Source organism: Notothenia rossii (genome assembly GCF_949606895.1).
Source record: "Notothenia rossii genome assembly, chromosome: 4".
NCBI classification, from domain to species: Eukaryota; Metazoa; Chordata; class Actinopteri; order Perciformes; family Nototheniidae; genus Notothenia; species Notothenia rossii.
The window spans coordinates 36229058-36243538 of record NC_136902.1 but is presented as its reverse complement, the minus strand read 5'-3'; the positions used below and the strand labels follow the sequence as shown (position 1 = coordinate 36243538).

At 40.2% G+C, this 14481-nt stretch overlaps 1 protein-coding gene across 2 annotated transcripts in view; it reads left to right on the top strand.

Moving 5' to 3' along the window:
- The window catches only part of lamb2 (laminin, beta 2 (laminin S)), a 103059-nt gene that overhangs the window by 36634 nt on the left and 51944 nt on the right, over positions 1-14481 (top strand). For both annotated transcript variants that reach the window (XM_079678964.1, XM_079678963.1), the window contains exons 3-7: positions 6999-7168; positions 7318-7453; positions 10716-10789; positions 11186-11374; positions 11945-12008. In XM_079678964.1, coding sequence (XP_079535090.1) covers positions 6999-7168; positions 7318-7453; positions 10716-10789; positions 11186-11374; positions 11945-12008 — 633 coding nt within the window. The remainder of the gene's footprint in view (positions 1-6998; positions 7169-7317; positions 7454-10715; positions 10790-11185; positions 11375-11944; positions 12009-14481) is intronic.

The window sequence follows — 14481 nt, the reverse complement described above, 5'->3', positions numbered from 1 at the left end:
CAGCTGATCCAGTAATGAGTGACCCGGCCGACAGTAAAAATAAACATATTTATAACTAGTTCAGGTAGTTTGAGAGGTAATTAAAATAGCTAAGGGTGATGATCTGACTAGAAGGGTGTGTTTTGCTCCGTTCACCGCTGCATCACAGCGGGAGGAGCTGCAGGTGAGCAGAGCTGCGTGTCTCCGTCCTGTCAGATTAGATTTCACTCGCGTTTCTGTCCATATCGAGAGAAAGATAAATAATCTGAATTCAGTGTGCAGTTTACTTTGACGCGGGGGTGAGCAGCAGAGGTCGGGAGAGGCGGGGCTATTGCGTCATCATTATCAGAAAATGATCGTATAGGGCGTACACACGGAGCCGTTGGACCCCCCAGAGCGTTGCGTATGCAGTTCTATCCGCCTTGGGACCCGTTATCGTTACCGCAGTTCTTTACTGTCATATTCGGTCGTCCTCGTGTGGCCGAACGGTCTATATCAGGGGTCCCCAACCCCCGGTCGGAGGTGTTACTGCCGGGCCGCGAAATAGCTGTGAGTTTATCGTGATATTTGTAGAATTATACATGTATAAAAATATTTTATCAAAAACAATTCATGTTTTAAAAAAATAAAATGTTTTATACCAGTCATATTATTTCATCCAAAACATACAAAATAAATCAAAATTGGTTAGCATAAGGTCTCAGCCTCTCATGCGCAGATAAAGTTACTGGTGGTGCCCAATAGGAAGTGGAGCACACAGGAGACAACCGTTTAATCACAGACTGTTATGTTTGTGGGAGAATGGCAGTGCATACATTATTTGAGATATATTTCGAACTCAGACTTCATTTTAAGGACATTGCGGCCAGGGGTGTAGAGCTATTTTTTTTATTTGTAAAGCCTCCTTCACTTCATGAAATGGCTGCAGCATCAGGACACAGCCTCTGAGAAGTGCAGCACCAGCGCGTATACCGCCTTCACTGTGTTCCTCACTGCATGCGTGTGTGTAGAGGCGTGTGTAGTCGTGTGTAGAGGTGTGTGTGGTTGAAACAAAGCAACGTTTCAACCACACACACCTCTACACACACACACATCGAACGGCCCGATTATTCCCCCTATTACTCGTTGTATGAAGGAAATGTCCGGTCACAAAGGCGCATGATGTGTATGTGCTCTGCTCAGCTCCGCTGTGTGTGTGTATGTTCGGTGTGTGTCCAACAACGGCATCTTTTTTGAAATTACCATGAACAGTAATTTACACACATCTGGCCAACTCCAAAGGTATGTGGGTGTTCCCCAAAGAAGTTAGTTTAATCTTAATCTCGATGTAGTGCTAAATGCTGTCGGAGTGCACCGGAACGAACCCCCGGTATGACGTTATTATTGCTGGCAAATAAGCCCAGGGGTCTCACTGACATTTCAGTCAGGTTTTAAACTATGTTAATATGTTTTGAATGCATATTGTTCTATTATTTGTTCAGGCTGTTACATACAATTAGCCACTGTTACCACCTATATTAGGCTATATTATATTATATATTATATTAATATTTGTAAAGCGGTCCTAATTTTTTGTTTTAATTGTATCCTGGTTTTAAACATTGTTAATATGTTTTGGATGCATATTGGTATTTCTTCAGGCTGTTAAATACAATTAGCCTCTGTTGCCACCTGCTGGTGAGTAAATATTCAAATCAGTTAAAATTGACAACCGGTCCGCACATTTTTTTTAATGTATCTGCCGGTCCTTGGCACAATAATGGTTGGGAACCCCTGGTCTGTATGTCACTAAACAGTAACGCAAACGACCGTTTTCGTCCTCGTGGGGCCGGGGCCTTAGTCTGATAAAGGACAAGGCCTTTTTTCTATCAAAGGGCCATTATGTCAGTCAGCGTCTAAAGTGATAATGACAAAACAGCTCAGATTGTTAGCTTACACTTGAACAAATCCTCTAATAGGTGTCTTTGGTGTAGACTACAAACACTTCCTCAATGCTTACAGAAGCTAGGTAAATTGAGCATCTTTTTAACGATAGCTACTTGTCCAGTCCCAAGACAAGACAGGCCAGTCCCAAGCCTGGCCCCGAGTCAACGCCCACAAGTCTAAAGCCACATATTCCATATTGCAATTTGCTGACCACCACAACGTTTAAACAGAGTGGATCTTAGAAATTAAAGAGCAAGGTTTCATGACCTATTATTTCAAATGGTCAAATATTTTTTTATTTTATCAAAGCAAGTCTTAAGTCATCACATATTTGACTTGAGTCTTACTCAAAAAACAGACTTGAGACAATACCGCTGCTCTCTCCAGTTGCCAATTAGTACTGAGTAATGATGATGTAACTATGAAGGAGTGTGTCTTTGTGCAGAAGTGTGAATGTGTGTATGTATCAACCCACAGGTGCACATAAGGGCCTCCATACAGTCGGTGTGTGATTGTCCCCCGCAGTATGTCAACCTCATGCCTGATTGTTACTCACTTGGCAGGCACCAGTATGACACTTGTCCAGGTGCCAGGCAGACACAGGTTTCCTCTGGAACGAGTGTGTGTATGTTTGTGAGTGTCAATGTGAAATCCTCCTCTGAACTGTTCCCAGCAGGCTCCCTATCTACAGCTGGCCCACAGCAGTGTCAGGCTGTGATGATGCACCCTCTCTGTCTACTTAATCACATCAAAGCACTGACAGGTACAGCAACCTGCTGCTGCAACCTGTCGGAACAACCATACACACAATATTTAAAATATTATTATATCAGAATAATATTCATATTGTCAATAATTGAAAAATATCTGAGTACCGGTATATAGATGAAATAATTTAAAAAATCCCCCCGAAAAAACTGCAGATCAAAATTAACAGCAGAGCTACATTACGTTATAAATATATAAACAATATGTTACTGTATTAAATACTGTTTTAATGTACCTGTAGACATTATTCATTCAAAATCATTCAAGGGCCATTTTGATGAACATTTGATAGTGTTGTAATTGTCAAAAATATGAATCAAAAAACATGTTTTAGACTAAGTCTTGTTAACATAGACCAAAGAGTCGAACAGTAAAATGTTGGTGATTTTAAACTTCATTAGAAAATGTGCACAGTCATTTAAAAAATATGTTTGGCTTAATTTCAGCGCAATGAGACATTTTCATAATGGCAAGATATTTCTTTCTAGAATTATTGTTTTTATTTTTAGCAAAATATACACAACTCTTCTCTCACTGAAGCTCAAAGAGCGGGACTTAACAGAGAGAAAGAATTTGTATGGCAAATAAATATACCAAGAACAGACCAAATGTTAGCTTACCTAAAATATTCTTTGTGATATGTGATATAATAAGGTAAAAATAATATTCTTGCTGAAAACTGTCTTCAAAGAATCTGGTCAAAAAGAGCTACAGCATGTGTGCTGGACTAAGACATTAAGGTTTAAATGTATACAACTGCGTTTACATAAAGCAGACTGATGCAGGAAAAGACTAAGCGCTCCATTTTTTTCCTTTCGGGTATGTGGATATAAACCCTGCTTATCAAAGCTTGTGGAATTGCTGATGAGAAGTTACATTTTGCCATGTAGTGTATACATTCCGGGAGGATTAGAAACACCTGTCATTTGTAAATGTCTATAACTATGTAAATGTATCCTATAAATATAATGTATGATGTCCTTTATTGTTTTATGTTTCATGTGGAACCTATATGCTGCAGATCTCCCTTGAAAAAGAGATCTATGATCTCAAGGGACCAATCTGGTTAAATAAAGATTTGAAATGAAATGAAATGAAGCACCTCTGGGTCTCCCTCTCCTCATACTGATTCAGTCATGGCAACAGACACACACAAAGGTCCCAGAGGCATGTAGGAGGAGACGTCCAGATATCCAGAGCAATGTGTGGCGGCTGCTGCTGGTTGTCATGAAAGTGTATAGGGTCTCTCACACTAAGGCTGCGGTGCTGTATCACAGAATGACAGTACTCGTTCACTCCTGGGTTCAACCTTTAGACAAGCTTTCTACGGAAGCCCTGAGAAAAATAAACCTTGTCATCCATTTATTAGCTCTGGTCTAAATTGTCTTTGTGTGTTTATGGATGAATACTGGGGGGAAAAGTTGCCAGAATTATATTTCTAAGCTTCTGTAAATAATTTTTTTCATCTGTGACAACAGATGCCAAATAATGAACATGAAGTTGGTTATTATAATACTATACTACCCCTGGGGGGCGCAGAGGCATGACAGGGGGGGCGCGAGAGACCAGGAGGAAAAATGGTTATTACAAAAAAAAAAGAAATCATAATTTGAAAAATTATTGATTCGAAAATAATATGATACAGTACAGTACTATTAAGTCTGGGTCTCTGTGTTTCATTAAAGCTCGGCTCTGTGTGTGTGTGAAACGAGCCATTTTGTGTGTGTGCGCGAGCGAGAGAGAGTGCACCGGAGATCGTTGTTGTTAGCTTCTGGTGCTAGCGAGCTACGCTAACGGATATAAGGAGTTTTTTCAACAACAAAGTGAAGGAGAGTCCTCTCCTGTCAGACTGAGAGGCTCAGTGAACTAAAGGACTCTCTCAGTGTTATCTCAGTGGGTCTCAAACGTTTTGGTCACCATTAATGTAAACAATTATTTCCGAGGCACACATTTATATGATCATTATAGTTATACAAAAATAAGAGAATAAATAAAAAAAAGGTATGAAATACTATATGACAGTAAAAAAAGAATAAAGTTTAAAAGGGTGATTTGTAAAATATCCATAAAGAAAAAGTAAATCTGTTTACAGTTCTGTTTCATATGGGTGTTGAGAGAAGTATCCATAGATCTCTTCATTTTGCTCTCAAAGTGCACCAGATTGATGCTTTTAACTTCAATATTTAAAAATAAATCTTCCCGGGGGAGCTTGCCCCAGACCCCCCTATGTGAGGTCCACCTATATGCCGTGAGCTGATATCGAGCCTTCATTGTAACTGTCACATTGTGTATATGCGTGGGGATTGTTGCAGTAGAAAATTCCACTGTAGCGACCGGTACCTTAATGGGAAACCCTAAATGTTTGAGCACCCTCTATGAAACGTCAAGCTACCCCACAGCACCCCCAAAATAAATCTCTGGCGCCGCCACTGAGCCTGACTTGTGTTGGGGGGGCCCGACTTTTTTTTTCTCCAAAGAAAACACATTTTAATTGGTGAAAATGTGCAGCTTGAGTCCTAAAAACAACATGAGGCAGTGGTAAATTTGAGCAATAAGTGATGCACAAACAATAATCCACCTTAAAACGTTTTTCCCCACTTCTTTTTTTCATTTTGTAAGGACCTCAAACGTGTAAAATAATTTAAAGTTTTAAGCCATAATTATAGAAGTGTAACATTTCGATCCGATTTATTAAACAGATAACAGGTATTTTGTTCTTCTCTCTTGCCTTTTGTGGCTTTCGTACTTCTCTGACAGATATGTTCACATCTCCATCTGGAAGATTAAGCTATGAGATCCATTCTTTTGAATACGTATGATTATTTCCAAAAGTTGATGATCTTAGTTGACCTTGTAGTTTCCAGATTGAGCCTGTAGCTTGGGCCTCTCGTCAGGTCAGTTGCTTGGGCCTCCTGCAGACAGCAGAGCCTGTTCACCTGCAGGATATTGTCCTGAGATAATCCCCCTCCCACTGGAGGTTGTCTCAACATTGACCCGGCTCCTGATCAAGCAGTAGCTGTGGAGTCGCAGGGGGCCAGGGTCCAGCTCAATAAACCCTCTGTACCCCATGACCTTGGTGAGGCTTCTGCACAACAAGTGTGTAGGAAGCATTTCTCCAAGAGCTGTAAACCATGACAAATCTGATCATTTACCATAATCTTCCTTTTGATGCCCACACATTGTTTTATTACATATTGTGCCTTGGTATGGTTTTTGTTTTATTATTGTTTTATTATTTTTGTCTATTATGTGTCTTCCGGCGCAGACTGAAAACTTATCTCTTTCGACTCCACTTCGAGCGATAGAATTACTAACAAAGCACTTATATACTGATAAAGGACTGGTTTATCTAAAGCCAGTTGAGTAGCACTTGAAATGTTTTAGCTCGATGAAACCTGATGTACTTATATGATTCTGTTTTCTTCAAGGTTGTATCTTCCTGGTCGAATGCACTTATTGTAAGTCGCTTTGGATAAAAGCGTCAGCTAAATGAAATGTAATGTAATGTAATGATGTCCCTACCTCTGTTTTTTTGTACTGCCCTCAATAATACGTTTCAAATATAATAATCAAGCATAAATAAATAAAGATAAATTAAAGCGTATATAAATATAATAAAATAATAAATAAAATAAAAACAAATTAATACAAATAAAAAATAAATACATCTGATCAAAACATTTTATTTACCGAGAAAAATAAATAAAGCTTCACCATAGGTTGGCTGCATGCTCGGTAAAAGATAGTTCCAATGTAGCCCTAACCCTAACCCAATCTTCTTAACCATAATGCTAGTCTAGGTCATATTTCTCACTTAATACATCAATCTTGTAATACAATTAGAAATATAACTTTACACTTCAACAAAATCACACTTAAATCAAACTTAAAAGTCACAAAAACATTTTAGACGTCTTACAATAATAACAATTGTGCAATGTCTCTAATAGAAACAATTTACACAGAAGACTCTAATATTTCATTCAAGAGACATATCCTTGAATCCCTGTCGCCTCTTTATTCACTCCTTTATGATAATATCTTCCTTGAACAAAATCACAATGAAGAACTGATCCAGGTTTCTGTCAAAGATTGAGCTCCTGAGGTTCCAGCAGTTTCACTCCCCATTCTGGATTCTGTCTCCCTTAGGAAGCAATAAGTCATGTTGATGTTGTTCCTTTTTTATGCCATAAAGAAGAGTAGTGATTTCAAGAATTGTATTTTCCAACACAAGCTGGTACATTTTTGCTCTATTCAAGTACAATGCCAGTCTGCACTGCAGTTTCCTGTTGATTGTAATCCATTTCCTGTCTCCCTCCCTCTAGCCCTGGCTGTTGCCGTTGGCCAGGAGCCCGACTACAGCCACGGCTGTGCCCATGGCAGCTGTTACCCGGCAACAGGAGACTTGCTGGTTGGACGAGAGAAGAGCCTAAAGGCCTCGTCGACATGTGGGATGAGGAGAAAGGAGCCTTACTGCATTGTCAGCCATTTGCAGGTCAGTGTGTTTGTGTTTTGTACTGAGTTTTGTGTCTGTACCTCTTGGCCCATTCTCTACATTCTGTCTGTAGTTTTGTGTTTCTCATTGACCCCTGAAGTCCTTCACCTTTGACCTTGTAACTCTAAACTTTTTTTGTGCTGCCACAGGATGAGAAGAAGTGTTTCGACTGTGACTCCAGGCGGCCATATGACCCAGTGTACAACACCATCAATCACCGCATGGAGAACGTCATCACCACCTTTAAGCCTCACCGCAAGAAGTCCTGGTGGCAGTCGGAGAATGGTGAGGAGACTCTGTTCTCACTTTTTTTATGAATTGACATAAATCTTCAGACAGTCCTCTTTAAAAAAGAAATGGCCGCATAGGTGGCCTCTGCAAGCAACTCATCTTGACCCATATTTACCTTTTTGTTAGGGGGTAACCTCTAGTGGCCATAGTCATGATATGAGAGAAAAAATAAGTCAATCTACCTTCTCATGAGATGCGATTTACTCTTTCCTCCACCGCGAGGATGGGAGCAGAGCCTTGTGGTGAAAGTGAAGTTTCCTTTTTTTGGTTACCTCCCTTGCGAGTTTCCGCCGCTTAGCACAGCTTGGCACAGCTTAGCACAGCTTGGCACAGTTTAGCACAGTTGTCAGTTGTCATCTGATTGTGGTACAAAAGGAAATCCACAATCAACGTAAAAGTTGACATATTTTGAACTTTGAGTGCAAGCTATCAAGCTTGGCGACATTTAGGAACGGTTGCACTTCTGCATCTCTATAGAACCAGAATGGCAAGTCAATGCAGAGCTGTTTTACCACTTGTCATGTGAAAACAGCTTTAGGCAATCTGGAAAGATGCCCATCGTTTGTGTCACGAAGGAAACCCAAAACTCAACTTTTAATTACGTAATTTATTTCACTTACCAAATATGTGAAACGTACGTAACTCACATACGTAAACTTACCCTGCCAAAGTATGTTTATGTGACTAAATGAATATGGCCTCTACTTGAAGGTTAAGCTTTGAAGTTAAAGCTATATATATTGAGGCAAGATAGAGGGGAGAAGTAAATGGATATAAAAAGATGAGTCGGTGTATATAGAAGCAGAAATATTCCAATTGGAAAGCAGCAAAGGTTCCTTTAAATGTATTTAAACCACACGAGCAGTAAGAAACTGGTAGCTATAGAGAATTGAAAAGCAGTATTACATTTGACGACAAACACACTGAGCAGCTACAGATGGGCTTAATAACAGAGTAGGTCCTGCTCTGGCTCCTAAACGGAAAGAGAGAACGGGGAAAGAGAAAAGGAAAAAGCTCTGATGGCAACAAACAGGGAACAGACGGAAGGGGGACTGATGTATTTCCTCTAACAATGTCAAAGCTGTGTGCAGAGGTGGACACAAGGCTCATTTGTATCTGTTTGTGAGCCATGTTGCTGTGATGGAGTGCTGATGAGCAGCAGTGCAGGCCCAGAATAGAACAGAGAAACAGAAGAAGAAGAAGAAGAAGAAGAAGAAGAAGAAGAAGAAGAAGAAGAAGAAGAAGAAGAAGAAGGGGGACAGGAAGTATCAGGCTATTTTCACCCCTGGTTGCTGCCGCTTTCCATTGCATCTTTAAGGGCATTTCCATGGTGACCGTGGCACACTGGCACATTGGTGATTGATATGAGTACAGAGGTTTTATTGTGAGTGATGTTTTACAATTTATTATGTATGACTTGCCCAACCAACCTCTATATCAGCAAGATGTACTCTTTAAACAGTCCATATTATGCTTTTTGGGATTTCCCTTTCCTGTAGTGTGTTCTATAGGTTTCTGTGCATTTAAATGGTCTGCCAAAGCTAACATCCCTGTGTTCCCTGCTGAGGGAGTTTCTCTCCCACACACTCTGCCATAGTGACATAACTCTGTAACATTCACGCTTATTTTAGCTAGCACTCCAACACATTGTACGTGATAGGCTAAAGGACAGGACATCGCTTAGCTGTTGATCAGTCACAACAGAGCCAGCCAGCTAACCAATCAGAGCAGACTGGGCTCTGGTTTCAGACAGAGGGTGAAAAGAGGTGCTGCAGCACAGACGGTATGAGAAAAAAAGAGCTTTTTGAATATTAAAGGATGGAAACATGTCACAATAGAGACACTAAATACTAATATGAAAATGAGCATATTTATATATATATATATAGAAACAAACTGCACTCTTTTTCTGTGGGCAACTGTAAGCTCTTGGCTAGAAAAAGACCAGCACTAACACTTGTTGTGTTGACACAAGATTAATAATCTTTCCAGTGATAAAAGATGTACTCAGATTGGTACTGTAGATAAACCACATTTTTTAAATATAAGTGTCAGAGACTTGGTCCCAAAATATGACTTAGGTAACACTTTTATTACCAACATTTACTAAAAATAATCAAAGAACAAATATTAATTATGCAGAATTGCAAGTTTTGGAACAATTTCCTGTCAGCATGACTATATTCACCTTTTCATCCACTGCAAGATCATTCTTATATCTTTATTTTACAATGCATATGCTGTGTATAATCCCTTTATTGTATTAACGGTGAGTGCAGCAGCCCAGGTTCCTCTAAAGCGGCGATATGTTATTGGTTCCTACACAACACAACACTGTTATTGGTACTTCAAATTCATGTCCACTTGTCACATATAGCTCTACAAGCTATATGTTTTTTGTTCAAAGTAGCCTTCAGTATAGCAAGTGCTATAGGGTTTCCAGTACTTAGTCACTTAACAGGCTTTTCTCTACTCTTTTTTTGGCAACTCTGGGACAGTATTCCACAATAACAACCTCCCACACATTTGAAATATTGTTGAGTGCAGCTTATATATGTAAGTGGACCATATTTATATAACACAGGATACCATCTGCATTTCTCCTTTGCTTCCCCACTCTGGTTTTGTTTTTACTATCATGCCTTAGGCTGTTTGCCACACACCTTCACACTGTTATTATCTGCAAGTCATAAATGTTAAAAAGGTGATTTCCCCACTATACATGTACATGGATGTGTGAGGGCACATACATTTTTCCAAAACATGTAACTGAGTAGGCCCCAAAACATATGCATATGTTTATCACAGACCTATGTTGTGGTTTGTCTTCAGATCACCAGATTAAAAAGTTGAGTGTTAGGTTCTAAAAGAAAAAATTGACGTGTTGCCGCTTTCATGTATTAGTATGCACGAGCGGGGAAATCCTCTTGGCTTGTGCTCTACGTGTACGTGTAATACAAAACAGAGAAGAAGAGTGAAAGTGGTTCTTCAGGATATTTGTTGGAGTATAACTCAGGAAGTGTGTGGGCTGTAACATGCACTCTGCAATTTGTCCTGCCAACACTGAATGAGTTTTCCTGCCAACATGCCATTCCTCAAGCCAAAATCTTGGTTGCTACTTAACTTACTCCTCCTAGCCATACTGTAACTGTCATTTATCCATCTATCTGAAAGTGATGATATAGATGGAACATGTGGTTTATATTGTATTAATACAATAAAGTTGCTTTCATTAACATACTATTTTGTCCAACAGGAAAGTCTGATGTCGTTATCCAGCTGGATCTGGAAGCAGAGTTTCATTTCACTCACCTGATTATGACCTTTAAGGTAGGAAAAAAGCATGATTGTTAACTTTGTTTGGCTTGTATGAGTGGTGCAGTAATGAGTCCTTAACCTGGGAATGTGTTGGCTTTTTAGCAATTCCGGTTCCCTTGTCTCAAAGTCAATGGTTTTATGAAATTGTGTTTTGTAAGATGCCTGAAATAATGTTTGTGGTGAAAGTGTTTTGCTCTAAGACATTAAATATATCAGTTAATACCCCATACGTGAATGTCTGAAGCTTTTAGATGTCTTGAAAAAGGCGGCTGCTAGAAAGTGACTAAATACCACTCTATTGTCAAGTAGCTGAAAACCATGACTAACATCTCCATTTGTCTTTAAAAATATATATATATTTGTAGCAAATTCATGGTAGAATTTTTTCTAAGACATTTTTCTTTGCAGACTTTCCGCCCGGCTGCCATGCTGATTGAACGGTCGTCAGATTTTGGTCACACCTGGCAGATCTACCGCTACTTTTCCCATGACTGCGCCTCTGCATTCCCCGGAGTCTCCCAGGGTCCTCTGCGCAACATTAATGATGTCATTTGCGAGTCCCGCTACTCTGACATTGAGCCGTCAACTGAGGGAGAGGTGAGAGATAGATAACAGGAATATTTAATGATAGGCACAGTATTTGTCCATTGCAAAAATGTAAAGGTGTAGGTAGGCACCTTTTTTAAACTTATATAATCAGGCTAGCTGTTTCTACTCTTTATTCTAAGCTCAGCCAACCAGAAAAGCTTCATTTGTATTATGCAGACAGCAAAGTGTTTTTTATTACCTCATGTAACTTACAGCAAGAGAGCAAAAGACAACCCATTATTGTTGAGCTCTTCCTTGACTTGACTTGGTCACTTGTAGCCACAGCAACAACAACCACAAAAAGCCACATGTTCAGTTTCCAAATTAGCCCTTAAGCTTAAGACAATGTTTTGAGTTTTTAAGCAATTGTGATCAAATAGACAACTTTTGAAACAGAGAGGACAAAGAACCAAAGCTCCTGAATAACCCCAGCAAAAATGTACACTCAGGAATACAGACCACAAAGTCTGATTCAGTATAAAGCTACACTGCTTATTCCACTATTAGTTCTAATCTCATATAGTTCATATATTTGTGTCTGTATCTGTGTGCATAATAAGTTTACATTTGTTAACCTAGGTAATCTACAGAGTGTTGGAGCCTTCCATCAGGATTGTGGATCCATACAGCCCTAGCATCCAGAGTAAGTCACACTCATATTTTCAAAAGCGTATTGATAGTGAATATTATAATGAGGTGAAGAAAATCAACAAAAATGGAAAGTAAATATTACCTATACAGTTTTAGTGTGTCTATGAAGGTAAATGGGCCACCGGATAGCTTACCTGATGAAGCCCTTGTACCAGTGGCGGCTGGTGCATTTTTCTCCAGGGGGGGCTCTACCAAAATGTGTGCCTGTTTTTCTCAACCTCCTTATTATGCTTACAGATCCTATCCTGTAGCCCTCATTGGACAGATGTGTTTACTTTCCTAAACATGGCTAGTCGCATAGCATCATCCATGTGGACTCTAGTTTGTTCATGCTTTTTAGTTTGTTCTGATATGTGCTTTAAGTCACTCACATCAGTCTGGATCATGCTGGGTCTGGTCCATAGACTGGTCTGGTACTGACGTTTGAAGAAGGAGGAAGGGGGAGCAAAATATAGCACTAGTGTTGCTACAGGTAGTTAGTCCAGCCTTCTTGCTAAACCAGCTCCTTGAAAAAGAGCAGGTATACTGCCTTCCTCTGTCCTTAACTCCTGCCTATGTCAGGGTTAACAGGTCCGAGCTCTTTTACTCTCAGCTTTCCCTCCAGTGTCCTCCTCTCAAAGGGTGTTTCTTTAAGTGATTAAACATCATTTTCCTTCTCCATATTCACAATCTAGTTTTTTTTACACTCCGTCTCCGTCTAGCTCTCTCTCATTCAAACGTCAATCACTCACTCTGGCACTGCTGCTACCCCCTAGTTGTTGGCGGTGTAAACAGCTGCTTTGGGCGCCATTTGGTGCACCCCGAGCTGCTCCTATCTGTTGCAGTGAGCTGCGGACTGCGCATGCACCACTTATAACGAGAGTCAACGGCCAAAGATGTCTGCGCCTCAAGCAGGAAACACGTGACTTATCAGTAACTTTAGACATCGTAAAACCATTTTTATCGATATTTTATCTTTTTTTTTATTTTGACACACCCTTTATCAAATATGTGTCTACCAATCAGAGTGTAAGTGGTTAAATCCCCAAACCCTACAGTTGGCATGTGGAAGTGTCATTGGGCAAGATGCTCAACCCCAAATTGCTCCCGTAGGTCTGTGGTATTGAATGCAATTGATTAGAAAAACAATGACAAAATGTTTTAGTTATTTACTTAAAGTGGACCTATCATGCTATATTTTAAACATAAATTGTAGGGCCATACCTATATAAAACATGTCTGTGTAGTTTTTTTTTCAAAATATCAAACAGATCATGCATTTTAGCAATGCGTCATTTTGCTCTATAGAGTGGCGAAGTCCCTCCCCTTCCAGTGGACCTCCATGGGACCTTATTTCGAAAAAAGTATGTATTGAAGTCAATGGAGAGAGAAAGATTATCTTTCGATCCCATTTGAATTGTGCCACAAATTACACATATGATGTTTGTCAATTTAAAAGATAATTTTGCAAGTCAAAAATAATAGAAATCTTTTGTTTGTGTGAAACGCTCTATGAACTCTCTGGTCTCGCAGAACAACACACGTCACCAAGATGGCCGTCAGTACTGTCTTGTCAACAAAAGGATTGACTACCCTCACTATCACCACAATGAAACACGTCCAGAAGAATGTCATGCAAAGCTGCCTGCCTGCCTTCCTTTGATTCTCTCTGAGCTGCCTGGTCTTTTTAACGTTTAATGTCAACCATTTGTGCAAATAGCATGAAGTAGAAAAGATCGGCGATCGCCGATGCTAGCGTTAGCATTTCTCCCCCGGGCTTAAATTGTGTATTATAGAAGGATCACACCGGTGACAGTACTCTTCAAAGGGTTCACGAAATATGACTACTACTCTTACTGTTTAACATTTTGGGTTACTTAATGTTACTTCATATTAAGGCTAATAAATATGACAAGGCTGTAATGCTAACTAACGTGCTAGCTACTAGCTAACTTGATCCAACCACTCCTGGTCCTTTCATCAGACGGGAAGCGAAAGAATGAGCAAGACCCATTGCTGGTATGATAACAACCTGGTACTAAGCACACAGGCATCTTGTAACGTTATCTTATCTTAGCCAGCGCCATATAGATAGATTATATCTATATAGTAGGGGTGGGCGGATCGATCCCAAAATATCGATACTTCCGATATTACGTTACGTTTCAAAATATCGATACTAGAGCCAATAGGATCGATACTTTTATACTTTTTTCCCCGTCTCCTCTACTCGTCAATTTCTTCAAAAAACTATGTGCAGACGAACACAAGTATATGCTCTTTTCTTCCCTCTCCACTGCCTCTCCTCGAGGCTCGCGCACGCGCAGCGCGCTCCCTGCCTGAACGCCGATTATCAAGCTGACTGACAGCAGCCGGCAGGACAGCAGCAGCCGGCAGGACAGCCGCAGCCGGCAGGACAGCAGCAGCCGGCAGGACAGCAGCAGCCGGCAGGACAGCAGCAGCCGGCAGGACAGCAGCAGCCAGCG